General features: G+C 49.4%; 2 protein-coding genes across 2 annotated transcripts in view; one reads left to right on the forward strand and one right to left on the reverse strand.

The window, feature by feature from the left end:
* Window positions 1-1,538: 1,538 nt before the first annotated feature.
* LOC131829039 (uncharacterized) overlaps window positions 1,539-13,281 on the reverse strand; it is a 114,053-nt gene continuing 102,310 nt past the window's right edge. The window contains exons 13-14 of the transcript XR_009352689.1: window positions 1,787-1,899; window positions 1,539-1,665 (exon numbers count right to left, since the gene is read on the reverse strand). The gene's annotated coding sequence lies outside the window, so the exon portion shown is untranslated. The remainder of the gene's footprint in view (window positions 1,666-1,786; window positions 1,900-13,281) is intronic.
* Window positions 4,363-12,667, forward strand: LOC131829040 (uncharacterized). The gene is made up of 6 exons (XM_059170375.1): window positions 4,363-4,449; window positions 6,377-6,511; window positions 8,034-8,104; window positions 8,537-8,561; window positions 10,335-10,408; window positions 11,114-12,667. The coding sequence occupies exons 1-6, from the start codon at window positions 4,422-4,424 to the stop codon at window positions 11,465-11,467; spliced, it is 687 nt and encodes a 228-aa protein (XP_059026358.1). The 5' UTR covers window positions 4,363-4,421; the 3' UTR covers window positions 11,468-12,667.

Here is a 13,281-nt window from a genome sequence, read left to right on the forward strand (position 1 = left end):
TTAGTGTCTATGAGGTGGTTTTCCCTCGTGTACAGTCTCTCTTGCACCATCATGGAAACAGGGCTGCTGAAAAGTGTGGTTTGTGCTTCTACACTTCAGTACGTCTCCTTTGCAGAACGAAACTGTCTCCAAGGGAGCTCAGCTATCTAGTTCATGGCACCGTTGTTCATGGAAGTTTAGGTGTGGATGTGCTCTGTTCATGAAAAGCGCACTGCCAGACCCCATGCGCATCAGAAATGCTTTTGTTTTCTACTCACCTGCTAAAACACACAGATTCCTTGATCCATCATCAGCTCTGCTGCAGGTACACTTGCACTGATTTGGGATTTCAGATATCCACTAGTGTCATAGAATGAGGCTTGTCTTACTCACTTCCCTTAGTGCTTCTGGATGATTTGCAGACAAAGGCAGAAAACGCTGACTTGATACATTTTTCTTCAAGAAGTTCATTTTGCCTTTGAAAACCATCTTAACTCAGCTACAGGACACCATATTCTCTGTTTCCACCTTATCTCCAGACTGTTCCTTCTCTATCTTCGCTGAGTCCTCTCATTTTCATGACTTCTAAACATTAGTGTCCCAGGGGACAGCTATCATTCAGACCTCTCAAATTTGTTCATTCTACCTTCTGAGGAGAGGTGGTTACCTGATCCCTTAGCTTCAAATACTAATTTTATAAAAACTGTAAATACTACCATAAGTTGATAATTTCCAAGTAAGTATTTCCAACCTGGTGTCTTACCTATATCACCTCTGCTCATACAACCAAATGCTTATTCCCATGTAAACCTGTGCATTTTATAATCATTTCATTCAAGCTGATATCATCCAAATGCCTTCCTGAATGCCTTCCTTTTCTCAAGTATTATATTTCATTATTTCAATTTATAACTTCCTTGCAATTTTGTTGACATACTATGTATATAGTATGTGTATGTGTGTATGTATTATGTATGTTATGACATATTATGTGTATAGTATGTGTATGTGTTTTTATTTCTTTTCTTTCCCTATCAGAATGTAGGTCAAGAACAAATTCAGTTTGATCATGTGTTTCAGCACCTAAAACTTGAGTGAGGCACAGCAGGTACTCAGTATTTGTTAAATGTGAAAACGAACATATAAGCAAGTACCTGAGAATAAAAACAATTCATACCATGTCACCTAGTGTCCATCTGTTTAATACATACTAACTCAAATGGGTAGCTCTGACTTGGGGACTCTTCCTCTAGCATCCATGGCTGCTCTCCTTGCTCCAACTTCAGGATCACTTCTGCTTTAGGGATGCAACACCCTGTAATTGGGAAATAACATGGGAATTCGGCGAAGTTCAAGCGCTTCAGGGCCCTTGAAGAAGACAGAAGACGAAGCTTCAGAGGCCAATTACAACACTTCATTCTTTACAGTGATTCAACAATCCTTCTGCTTAATACTTGAAATCTCAAACTTAAATATCATTAAACTCAACAAAGCTTCTACAGGTGTCAAACCAAGAATGAAAGTGCATACTAGGAGTCTGCATGGGAAACAATCCTTACCCACTGAGACAAGGTGGCTATAGTTCTCCAGCATCACCTCCCTGTACAGGGTCCTCTGAGCAGGGTCCAGATGCTGCCACTCCTCCTGGGTAAAGCCCACAGTCACATCCCCAAATGATAAGGATCCCTGAAACAGCACATTTGTGTTCAAATTTAAGTAATCACAATGGGAAGACATGGAAAAGCTGTCGAAGAACTGTTACGGAGTTCACTATTCACAATTAGAAAATGTGTTCTGGCGTGCCTACCTTTGTACTTGGTTGGAGGAGAAAGCACGGCAGACATTCCTCACCAGTGTGATAAGTTACCGGCGTCCCATCATGTGCCTACATGCCATAAAGAACTCTGCTACCTTGAAAATCTGAAAACCAATAAAACCATGTCACTGTTCTCAAGGAGCATATAATCTGACAGACACAAGCATGAAGCATCCAATTGCCATGTAGCATGAAATCCTACTACAGTAAAACAGGTGCAAAGTAGAGTGAGATTACAGAGGGGAGAAAAGTTCTATTCCTGCTATTAGGGTGAATTTCACTGATAACAGAGTATCATTCATGAACCTGGGCCAAGAGCATAACCATGCACACTTCTAAAATATGGAGTTAACTGTTTGCCTTTGGCTCCAGTCATGATTTCAGGGTCCTGGGATCGAGCCCCATGTCAGGCTCCCTGCTCAGTGGGGAGTCTGCTTTTCGCTCTCCCCCTGTGTGTATGTGTTCTCTCTCTCTGGCAAAGGAATAAAAATCTTGTTAAAATGTAGTTAAAGGAGTCAGTGAACACACAGGAAAGGACTGCTGGGACTATGTTCACATAAAGAGCTACAGTCGTCTTCAGGGAAAATGCTATTTAATAATTCTGAACATAACTCCTGTAGGACGGGGTGCCCAAAATGTTTGGTTACTGTTCCATCTAGGAAACCCTTCTTTCTTTCTTTCTTTCTTTCTTTCTTTCTTTTCTTTTCTTTTCTTTTCTTTTTTAAGGAAACCCTTTTTTTAAACAGTAAACTTACAATGTCAATTAATATATTAAATTCCATTATTTATTTTTCCTAAGTCACTTTTATTTTTTCAGATGAATATATTTGGCATGTAACATTGTATAACTCTGATAGGCTTATATACTGTAACGATTGCCAATGTAGCTATATGTACCATATTACATAATTACAGCACATTAGTGTGTATATCCATTTTGCTGTATACTAGATTTCTTCATTCTTCTTTTTATGGACTACAATAAATCTAGGGAGATACCCAAGTATTTTCTTCCCATAACTGAACTGACTGTCTTATACAGTTCATAGGTTTTATACCACCCATTTATAAAATGACCACTTTGGAAAATATAGCAAGAAGAAACAGAGACATATCATTCCCAGGTTATCAAAACAAACAGCTAATCAATGTTCATGTCATACACTAAAAATTGGTTACTAGGAAAAACAAGACTATTTTCCAGAAATGTATAAGGTCTAATTGAGAAAACAAACAAACAAACAAATAAAAAACAAAGAATACCTAAGAAATGAATGCACTATATTCATGTATTCATGGCTTCGACAACTTAATATTACAAAAATATCTCATTTCTCCACAAATTGGCCTATAGATTCAAGACAATCAGAATTAAAATCTTAGCAGATATTTTTGTGGAAACTGATAACTTTACTCTCAGACTTACATAGAAACTTGAATGGCCAAGAATAACCAAAACTACCTTGGAAAACAGAATGGATAAACTCACACTAATTATATAGGCAGAATCTAAGACGATGACCTCCAATGGATCCAACAATGTGACATAAACTCCTCTTAAATGGAAGAGACTTAAGTCCCTGTGATTGTGATACATTCTATGGCAAAACAGATTTTGCAAGTATAAATGAGATCCTTTAATCAGTTGACTTTGGTCTAAAAGGAAGATTTACTTGGGTGGGCCTGACCTAATCGTGTGAGTCTTTTATTAATTTATCTTAAATATTTTATTTATTTATTTGAGAGAGAGAGAGAGAGAGAGCGAGCGCGCGCATGAGCACACGAGCAGGGTGAGGGGCAAGGAGCCCAACATGGGACTTGATCTCAGGACCCCGGGATTATGACCTGAGCCAAAGGCAGACACTTAACCAACTGAGCCACCCAGGTGTCCCACATGTGAGTCTTTTAAGGAACGTAAGATATCAGAGACCCTTCTTCTGACCTCAAAGAAGAAACAAGCTACTGTGACTCCTACGGCTGTCCAGAAATAAATTCTGCCACATATGTACAGATGGGAACCCAACCAAGCCTTAGATAAGGAGTCCCAAGCAACACCTTGATTGTAGCATTAATGCCTAAGAAACTTAGTTAACCTACTCCTAACTCATTCTCGTCTATACATATGAGCCATATGAGCAGGGAGCCTGATGCTAGGATTGATCCCGGACTCCAAGAGCAGGACCTGAGCCGATGGCCAATACTTAACCCACTGAGACACCCAAGAACTCCTGGAGAGACTTTGTGAAACAATCTCGTATAAATAGGACTTTTCCAGAGTAGCAGATAGGAAAATGAACATTTCAGTCTCCTAGGTGCCCTCAGGAGTATCCTTTTTCTAATGTCCAAAAATGCAGGTAGTTAACGTACAGCGCAGTATTGCATTCTGCAGTACAACTCAGGGACTCATCACTTCTCTCCACCACTCAGAGCTGACCACAACAAGTGCCTTAATTGCCCATCATCCATCGACCCATCCCCCACCCCCTTCCCTCCATGACACCCTCAGAGTTCTGTCATGAGCCATCGCCACGGTGACCTGATGACACGCATCCAATGTTCCATTTCAACTGTCACTCTGTGAGCCGAGCCCCTGGCGGTTGGGTGAACAGGACTAACAGTCCCCACGATGGGGAACCTTAACTGCTGTTGTATAGGTATGTGCCTATCGATTTTCTCAATTCTCTTCTCTGGAGCTGGCTGCCTCCCTTTCACAGAGATCGGCTTCTTCTCTTTGGCTTTTCCTCTCCACCCTCTGATTCCCCCTCCCGGTTGGATGCCTGTGTTTGTTCGTTTGTCTGGGTGATTTCATTGGGATTTCGTGGGGAAGCTGCCTTCCTTAAAGCGCTTCGATGTTCAGAAAACCGTACTCTTTCTGAATGCCCATTTCGGACACAGTCCTACAGGGACAACACACAGGTCACACGCCACACTGCTGTCCCTGGATCAGGAGAATCTTGGTGCGACCCAGGCACCACCTTTGAGGGGAATGAATTGCTGGTCTCCTCTTCCCGATGGACATGACAAAATTGGAGAGGAAAGGTCAGAGGTCGAAATGCAGCTGTTTTTAGAAGGAGAGACACTGGAGGATAGCGGGGTGGTCTCATGGCTTGATGTGCAGGGTTTCCCGGGCCGTCTGCTTGATGCCTGGGAGTGCACGGGAACGGGCTGTGCCACCGGGGGGGTGGACAGAACACACGGCAGCTGCACAGTGGACTGTCTGCTGCTCTCAAAGGTACTGCTGGGCTGGGTTCTCCAGGCCCGGCCTAGGGAGGGAGACAGGAGACTGTCTGCTAAACCTACAGTCTCCAGAGGGGATCAAGAGACCTCAGAGTAGACAGGGGATGCTGGCGAAGAATGACAGAGCAGGGAGGGACTCACGCCAGCCAGGGTAGCCTCACTTCCATCCAGCCTCCTCAGAGCAGTCCGCACGGCAAGAGCGGGCCACTCAGCATCATCCGTCTCCTTCCTGAAATCAACCCCTCCCAGCCCACATGGCCACCTACATGTCCGTTTGTACCATCGACTGCTCCTCGGGACTGGCGAGCTCAAGGCAAGCGAGTTCTCGGCCAGGTCCTATGCGACTGTTGGGAGTTTGAATCAGCTTGGGAGCCAAGCAGAACCCCAGGAGCCTGGGCTTCAACTGGCCTTCAGGACGGCCTTGGGCAACTGGGCTGACCTTGCAGAGAGGTGAGGGAACGTGGCCCATGCTACCCGTTCCTGGTCCTTCACTAGGGCCCCAACTAAGTGGGCAGAAACCACCACTTAGTTGATGTCGGGGCACCAAACACAGAGGTGAGTGAGGACTGAGGCTGGTCTCGGGGCCCTCGCTCTCCCCTACAGAAACACTGGCACAGAGGGATTTGAGACTGTGAGGGCAGCTCTTGGTTCAGGGCTTCAGGACCTTTTAGCAGGGGCCGTGGGTTGGTGTCAGGGGCTCGGGGATCTCCGGCCACAGGGAAACGACGACTTTCCTGTCCCAGATCCATCCTTCATCAGGGTGGCAACTCTGGACGGTCCCTTCGGCACCCTATATTTCAGGGCCCTCCACTGTCCTCCACTGTGGCTTTACCCACAGCCAGCTGTCTAGCTGAGTCCCTAGGCGGTCCCTTCCTCAACACCTGCCGAGCGGCTGGGAAGCATCCAGTCCTCCCCTAGGTCCCAGGCACTCCCTGGACTCAATCACTTGGGACACCGTGGTGGCACACTAACGTCTAGGCCGGAGGGCAGGGAAACAGGGCACAGAGGGTTCTGGGGAACACTCTCGGGTAGGTGTGGCTGCTCAGTGGATGTGACCGAGGCCATCACGCGTGCTCACGGCACTCTGTTGCGTGCTTTTCTGTCCTGTCTCTGCTCTATACAAGCCGTTGCCCACGGAACCTGTGGGTGTAGGAGGGGGCGGAATTCAGAGCACAGCACATGGTGACCCCTTCCTAAGTCCCACCTGGAGGGAGGAATGCCTGCTGGGCAGCTGGCGAGTAGGGGCAGGAGACGGATGGACTAGAAGGAAAGGACTTCCAATCCCCCTGTGGGCTCCTGACGACAAGGTGCCGACACTGTTCTCTATTTCTGTGCGTCTCCCAGAAATCTGTGGGGAGTGTCTCCTGGAGGATGTGGAGACGCCCCCACCCACGCCGCCCCCTCCACGACACCACCACAAGAAGAGAGTCCGGTTCTCGCTCCACAATGAGGTCTTCACCATTGAGGACCCCGAGGAAGGTACCTTGGGGATTGACTCATTACGTTGATTAGAGACGCATTCTGTCATTCAGTAGCACAGACATAACCGAAGCTTTTAAAACTGCTGAGACACATTGTCCTCTGATTTCACTGGTAGCCATTTCCCTCTATGCCGTCCGCCCGTCCCCTTTTAAGTCCACAAGTCACGATGAGATCCTCATTCAAACTGGATCCAAGGGGCACAGGAAAAAAGTGTCTACTAGCTGAAGGGATGGATCTTAGGTCTTTCTGGAACACACAGGTCCCTATACGTCTCCCCAGGAAACATGGTTCTTAGATGTGTAGGAAGGAAGAGACTATGTTTTTTGCCAGGAACGCTGAACAGAAAAATGGAACAGGAGGTTTCACGATGTCCCCCCTTCACTTCTGCCCATTAGCCACATCTTACATGGGTGTGCTACGTATCTTCAAAGGAACAGAACGACCTCACCACATTTGGGGAACTCAAGTACCCAGTACATTCCACGTGGTTACCGTTCTACAAATGGGGCCAATGCATTCGGTGACGTCTTCTCATTCTGGAAACAGACAGAAATCTGCTCACTAATGTCTCACACAGCTGGGTTCCCAATAGCCCCAGAGAGGCACTGCCCCCAAATCCATCACGGGAGGAATGAACACATTCAGTGGCATCCGTACATATCATAGAGTGCAATTCAGGCGTAAGAAGAAACAAAGGTTTCCAATATTTGACGAAACAGATGGAACCTGGAAACTTAACACGCCATTTTGAAAGCAAGCACACAAGGAAAGAGGTACATTACACGATCCCAGGCTTTGAGGACACTCCAGTAGGGACATGCGTAGACCCAGAAAGTGGAAGGGACGGTGCAGGGAGGAAACGGGGAGGGCCGGTCATGTCGTCACGGGTACAGAGGTGCCATGAGATAGGATGGCAATGTTCTCCCCGTAGATGGCAGTGCGGTCTACAAAGCATCACGGATGTCAGCACTGTCACCGAACGGACGCGTACTAACAAATACAACCGTCCCCAGTACTTAGATTCCATCACCGAAAAACCCACTACTCCAAGGCACGACAGAGGAGCGATAGGGTCACACAGCAGAGGTGCAGGGGAGACAGCTGAACAGGCCCCATGACCAGCTGAAGAAGTGGCAAGCTGGCTTGGCTTCACAGTGGGCAGGAGGGCTCAGCGGACTGCGCCCTGAAACCCAGGGTGCCTTGAGTGTTTCCCAGACAGACGCTGAGAGTTCCCACTGATGACATCCCCTGCGTTAGAAAGCCAAGGCCCCATTTCCCTTTTCCATCCTGCTCCCCTCCTCTGTGTTTCTGTGTACACCACTGCGTTCTGTGTACAGCACTGTGTACTGCGTCCACCACTGTGTCCACCACTGTTGGCCCACTGGCAAGTCAGGCCTTGCTTGGTCACCCTTCACGTCCATTCCCTCTGGCCCCGCATCTACATCCAGCAGACTTAACTCCCCAAGTCATTCCTGAGTAGCGCAGCCAATGTCCTGACAGCTCCTCTCTGTTCTCCTAGACCCTGTGGAGAACCAGTCCAAGGACCTTCCTAGGAGCTGGACAAAGGAAGGTCCCCCAACTCTCCCTGAGGTAAGCTCGCCTCTCTGATTTCTCAGAGACAGAAATGGTGCTTCCTTGATTTCTTCCATCCGTGGAGTTTGATGAACATCTGGCACTTTACCTCCCAGGGGAAGGGGGCAGCAGTCTCCCCTCGTGGAGGAATGCTGGGTCTGACCTCTTACACAAAGTGGACCCAAAAAGGGTGAGGACACAGGACAGCCTCAGTTACAAACTCCATGGGATCAAACAGCTTCTTCAGCAGAAAAGGTTTCTCCTTGAAAGAGAACGTTCTGCCTGTTGATCAGAATGGACTTCGGAGATTGAACTCAGGTGGGAGGACATGGACTCAACCACGGGACCTCATCCAATTAACTGCCTGAAGTCCTCCCCAAACCAAAGAGCTGGCCCAACAGCGGACAGGATGCTGGGATCCTCACTGTGTTTCCTTTTCCCCAATCGCAGGTAGACGCTGGGAGCAAGGACAGCTGTACGTATTTAAGACCATCGGGCTCTGGGAGGAAATCTAGAGTACAAAGAAGCCTGCCCCCTGATTCTGGGTTCCAACAAGGAACGGGGGTTGGGGGATACTGACCGAGACTGTCCGGTGAGGCACGGTCACCACATCGAACAGGGCCTGGAAGAACTCGTACATAGGGAAGGGCTGATCTGTGTGCACGTGGGATGAAGGCCCTGTGTGCGTGTGTGTGTGCGTGTGTGTGTGTGTGTGTGTGTCCCCATGCGTTATGCTTGTGAACACGATTGTGTGCCTTTCCCAGCTGATCTTTCTCACACTTCCATCACAATCACAGTGTCCCCCTTCCAAAACACTCTCATCACCCTGGCACACTTTACATACTCCTTCCCCTACTCCCCACAGCTGTACCTGGAGGATGTTTCCCTCTGATTTCCTGGGATGGGCATGGTGCGGAGATGAAGGGTCCAAACCCTTGACCTCCTACTTGGAAAGCCAAGATTGGAGCTCAGGTTCCAATCTGAAAGTTGCTCTGGCCTACCCACCTGTGTTAGTCCCTCAGCCAGGGGGACATGCTGTACCATGGGTGCTAGCTAGCAAAGGGCCATCAGAATCTGTGCACACAGCCAAATACCTAGATTCTATGATGGTCCCCCACAAGACCCAACATGACACAGTGGCTTTCATGGACACAGAAGCCAGGGAAAGCTTAGAAGCCCACGTTCAAGAATACAGCCTGGTCCCTGGAGTCAAGTGCACAGAGAAAAGCCACATCCTCGTGCTCAAGCCCGCATGGCTGGAAAGCGTGTGGACCCGTGGAGGACAGAACAGGGCAACATCGGTCATAGCCGGTCTCAGTGTGTACACACGACCGACCAATGGCAGAAAAGCATCACGGAGGGAACTGACTGTACTTGATAAGATTTCCCTAAGCCTCAGGAAGGTTCAAATTCTCTAAGCACACACTCAAACACCACTGGCCAATAGGAAATCAAGGTGAAGCTTGGGTGGAAGCTTTGGACCGAACATCCCCGGAGCAAATCTCCTGCAAAGCAGGCCTACAGCCGATCAGCACACACTCCCAGACTCCTCTGTGTAAGCAACTTCCCACTGGTCAGAACACCTGGGAGGGTTCGGACAGCCACTGTCTTCAGGGGAAACATGCACACACACACGGGACAGCTCAAGAACAGTGGAAGGAATCTATCACACTCATCGACGGTGCCGGCTGTTTACGGAAGCTACGATGTCCGTGCTCTCCAGTGTTGCACATGGCATTTTCTGAAGACAAAGAAAGGATGAGTGAAGCAAACTACCAGGCTCCTTTCCTGAGGGTTGAATGCAGCCTGGCAAGCAAGGCTGCTTTTTATGCTGTGCAAGATCTTACACAGACGTGATGCATATAGTCGCAGCAGGTGGGGATCTTGGGCCCAGAGCTGATGTCCAAAGCAGCAGCGTGGGACACCTTAGTGGCACGTCAGTCAGGAGAGGTTATGGGACTCGGTCTTCACACAGAAGCCAGGTTAGGCTTCCCATGTCCTGGACTGGCTATTTGGCTTTAATCGGGCTCACTTTAGCTAGAAAGACAAGAACCCTCTTCGCGTTTCCTCCCTGCTCCTCTCCCGTCCCTTCCCCTCTGCACCAGGACAAGGCCCGGCAGCAGTGCGGCCCGTACCTCCTACGCACCCGCACGCGCACACTCCCCTCCTGTCCTCATCCATCCAAACTCCCCGCCTACTTCCTGAGCAGCCTCACCAGTGTCCTCACAGTGCCTCTGTATCCTCCTAGCTCTCCACGATGACCTGATGGAAGAGCTACTACCCACTTTGAGGGCCGAGGAGGAAACTCTGACTCTCCCTCAGGTAAACTCATTGTTCCTCAAGATTTTGTTTATTTGAAAGACAGAAAGACAGAGAAGGGGAGAGAAAGACAGATAGACAGAAGGAGAGCACACGAGAGCGCAAGCAGGGGGAGTAGCAGAGGGAGAGGAAGAAGCAGGCTCCCCTTTCGAGCAGGGTGCCCAATGTGGGCCTCCATCCCAGGACCCTAGGATCAGGTCCTGAGCTGAAGGCAGAAGCTTCAATGTCTGAGCCACTCGGGCACATCGCTAAAGTCATTTTGTGCTTCTGAGGGACAGCCAGTGTTTGATTTCTCTTTCCATGGAAGTGTCTGAGCATGGACATGCCAGAGGGGAGAGACCATGTCCTTGGTGCTGAGAGCCTGCCGTGAGTTTATACCATTAACGGACAGCAGATTGAGACGGGCACCACCATTGCTTAGGCAATGGATGGTCGTGAGCATTTTCTACCAGGTCGTTCTGTCTATGGGAAATGGCTTTGGAATGAGTTGCTGACGAAAATGGATGGGGGAATTTTGACATAACATGCCGGAGCCAAGGACAGGGGGGTCATTTTCTGGAGGTCATTTTCTCCTCCTCTGGATCAAAGACTCAATGACCGCATCCCATCTAGCTTGCTTACGACACACACCAAGGGCACAGAGATGTGTGCACACGGTGTGCACACGGTGCGGGGATCCTCACTGGGTTTCCCTTTCTCCAACTGCAGGAGGCGGCTACTGGATACACCCCATATGCTTATTCCCCTATCACTCCCTTTAGGGGGACAGATCTAACTCAACAAGGTAGGGTTTTCTCTCCTCCTTTGGTCTGGAGAGCTTCCCCCCTTCTGAGTTCCTCCCGGGAACAGAGGCTGGGGCGGACTGAACAAACGGAGTGTCCTGCAGAAACCCAGGACCCTGTGCTACAGTCCCTGCAAACCAGTAGGTCATTCGGGCGGTGTGCTTGGTGCGTCGGAGGGTTGGGGCTCGCTTTCGCGTGGGTCGAAGAGACGGGACCGGGCATGTGGGTGTGTGGACTGCGTGCGTTTCACCAGAAGACATCTCCCACTGAATGGACTTGAGGGCACGGGTCAAAGTTTCAAAGCCAAACCTCCTTCATCCCCGCTGCACACACCCCGCTAGGATACCACATTCCTCGCTGACCACAGCTCCACCTGGAGGGTTGCTCAGGATTCCCTTTCCTCAGACAGGGACGGGGAGAAAGGAAGGGGCCCACATCTGTCCTAGCTCGGGACGTTTCTCAGACATGGTCAAAACACAAAGGAATCAGAAGCTACTTTAGTCGACCCAAACATCACCACCAGCCTTACAAAAACGCTCCCATCTTGAATGCACATAGAGGGAAGGCTCACTGGCAAATGGCAATCGCCAGGAAAGCTTCATCATTAGCTCGGGGCCCGATCCGACTTCCTGACAATCTGCTACATGGCCAGGTTAGAGAGTGCCCTTCTCTCGCCTGGCCTCTGCGCTCTCGTCAACTTGCCGGATCTTGACTGGGGGAGCTGGGTCCTGGGAAACTGGGTCCCCCGGACTCCAAGGACACACCCACATGCCACAGGAAAGGAAAGACTGGGAAGAATCAGCACTTTGCGGATGGGGACTCTGTTGGAATGGTCAGATCTCAGTACGTAGAAATCCTGGGTCTTTGGTTTTCCTGACCCTGCATGACTCAGGGACAAATAGAAACCTCTAGGGTACTTGTGCTTGCATTGAATGCAACCCTGCCACACAGTGTTCTTCTGCAGAAAAACAATCTCCTAGAAGAGGTGAGAGATAGGTGGGAGCGGCCAAGAAACGGTCTTGACAATGACCATGACACAGTCTCTGGTTGGAGGAACTTGCCTGTCAGTATGGAACGTATCTCTTAGTGTTTACCCTTTCTGCTTGAAGAGGTCACCCTGATTCCACTCCCTCTAGCTCAAGTTCAGAGTCAATATTTCTCCCTCCGTTCCTGCTCCTTGCCCTGACCTCTCTCGATGCAGCAGCAGCTTGCTCAGTCCATACCCACGCAACCCAACGTCGCCATACACTCCCGGGCACGCCCACCCCAAGCAAAACTCCCTGAGCTCTTCCTGCCGAGCCCCACCAGTGGACTGACCATTTTATGGATCTCTCCCTAGCTTGGCTGGATGGACAGGCGGGTGAACGGTCAACAAGAACAAAAGAGGAAGACGCCCCGTTTTACACCAGAGTGGTACGCTGGCCTTTCTTTGGGGGAGACACAAAACTCTTCTGGCTTTTTAAATCAAGGTCACATAAAAAAAAAAATCTCAGCATGCACAATTGAGAGGGTAGGGAGAAGTTTGAGGGAGAATCTGTTACCTAACCCCAAAGGCATTGGGGGGGGGGGGGCAGGATCACCTACCTTCTGGAGGGCAGGGAGCTTTGGTACAAGTAGCAGCTATTCCTCCTTGCCACCTATTTTGTCCAGTGGGACCCGGAACTTGGGACCTCTAGGAAGACTGGGTGCATCTGTGGAGGACACATTTTGCTCTCTTTATACTTTGGGGCTCACGGGCCTCTAGCACACTTCCCCATCTGGCTTCCTCCCATCCCCCAGGGAACAAAAGAGACATGCAAACAGGACAAAGCCTGATTTGATGTTCATACTGTTTTCTTTTCTGAAATCACAGGTGTCCCTGCTGGAAGGGGATGGCGCTAAGTATTCTGTACTCTAGAGTCACTCACTTGTTTGTAACAACCTGGAAAAGGGACAAGGTCGGGGCTTCCTCGCAGGCTCCACGATGAGAACCACCCTGATTCCAGGTCCGGCGGGACTTGAGAAGAAGGGTCGGAGTAACAGAGAGCGATTTTCTGGGGAAAGACCCATGGCCTCATGGCCCTGTCCCCGGAAACTACTGCACTGCTCTTAGGT

This window comes from Mustela lutreola, chromosome 4, assembly GCF_030435805.1.
Source record: "Mustela lutreola isolate mMusLut2 chromosome 4, mMusLut2.pri, whole genome shotgun sequence".
NCBI classification, from domain to species: Eukaryota; Metazoa; Chordata; class Mammalia; order Carnivora; family Mustelidae; genus Mustela; species Mustela lutreola.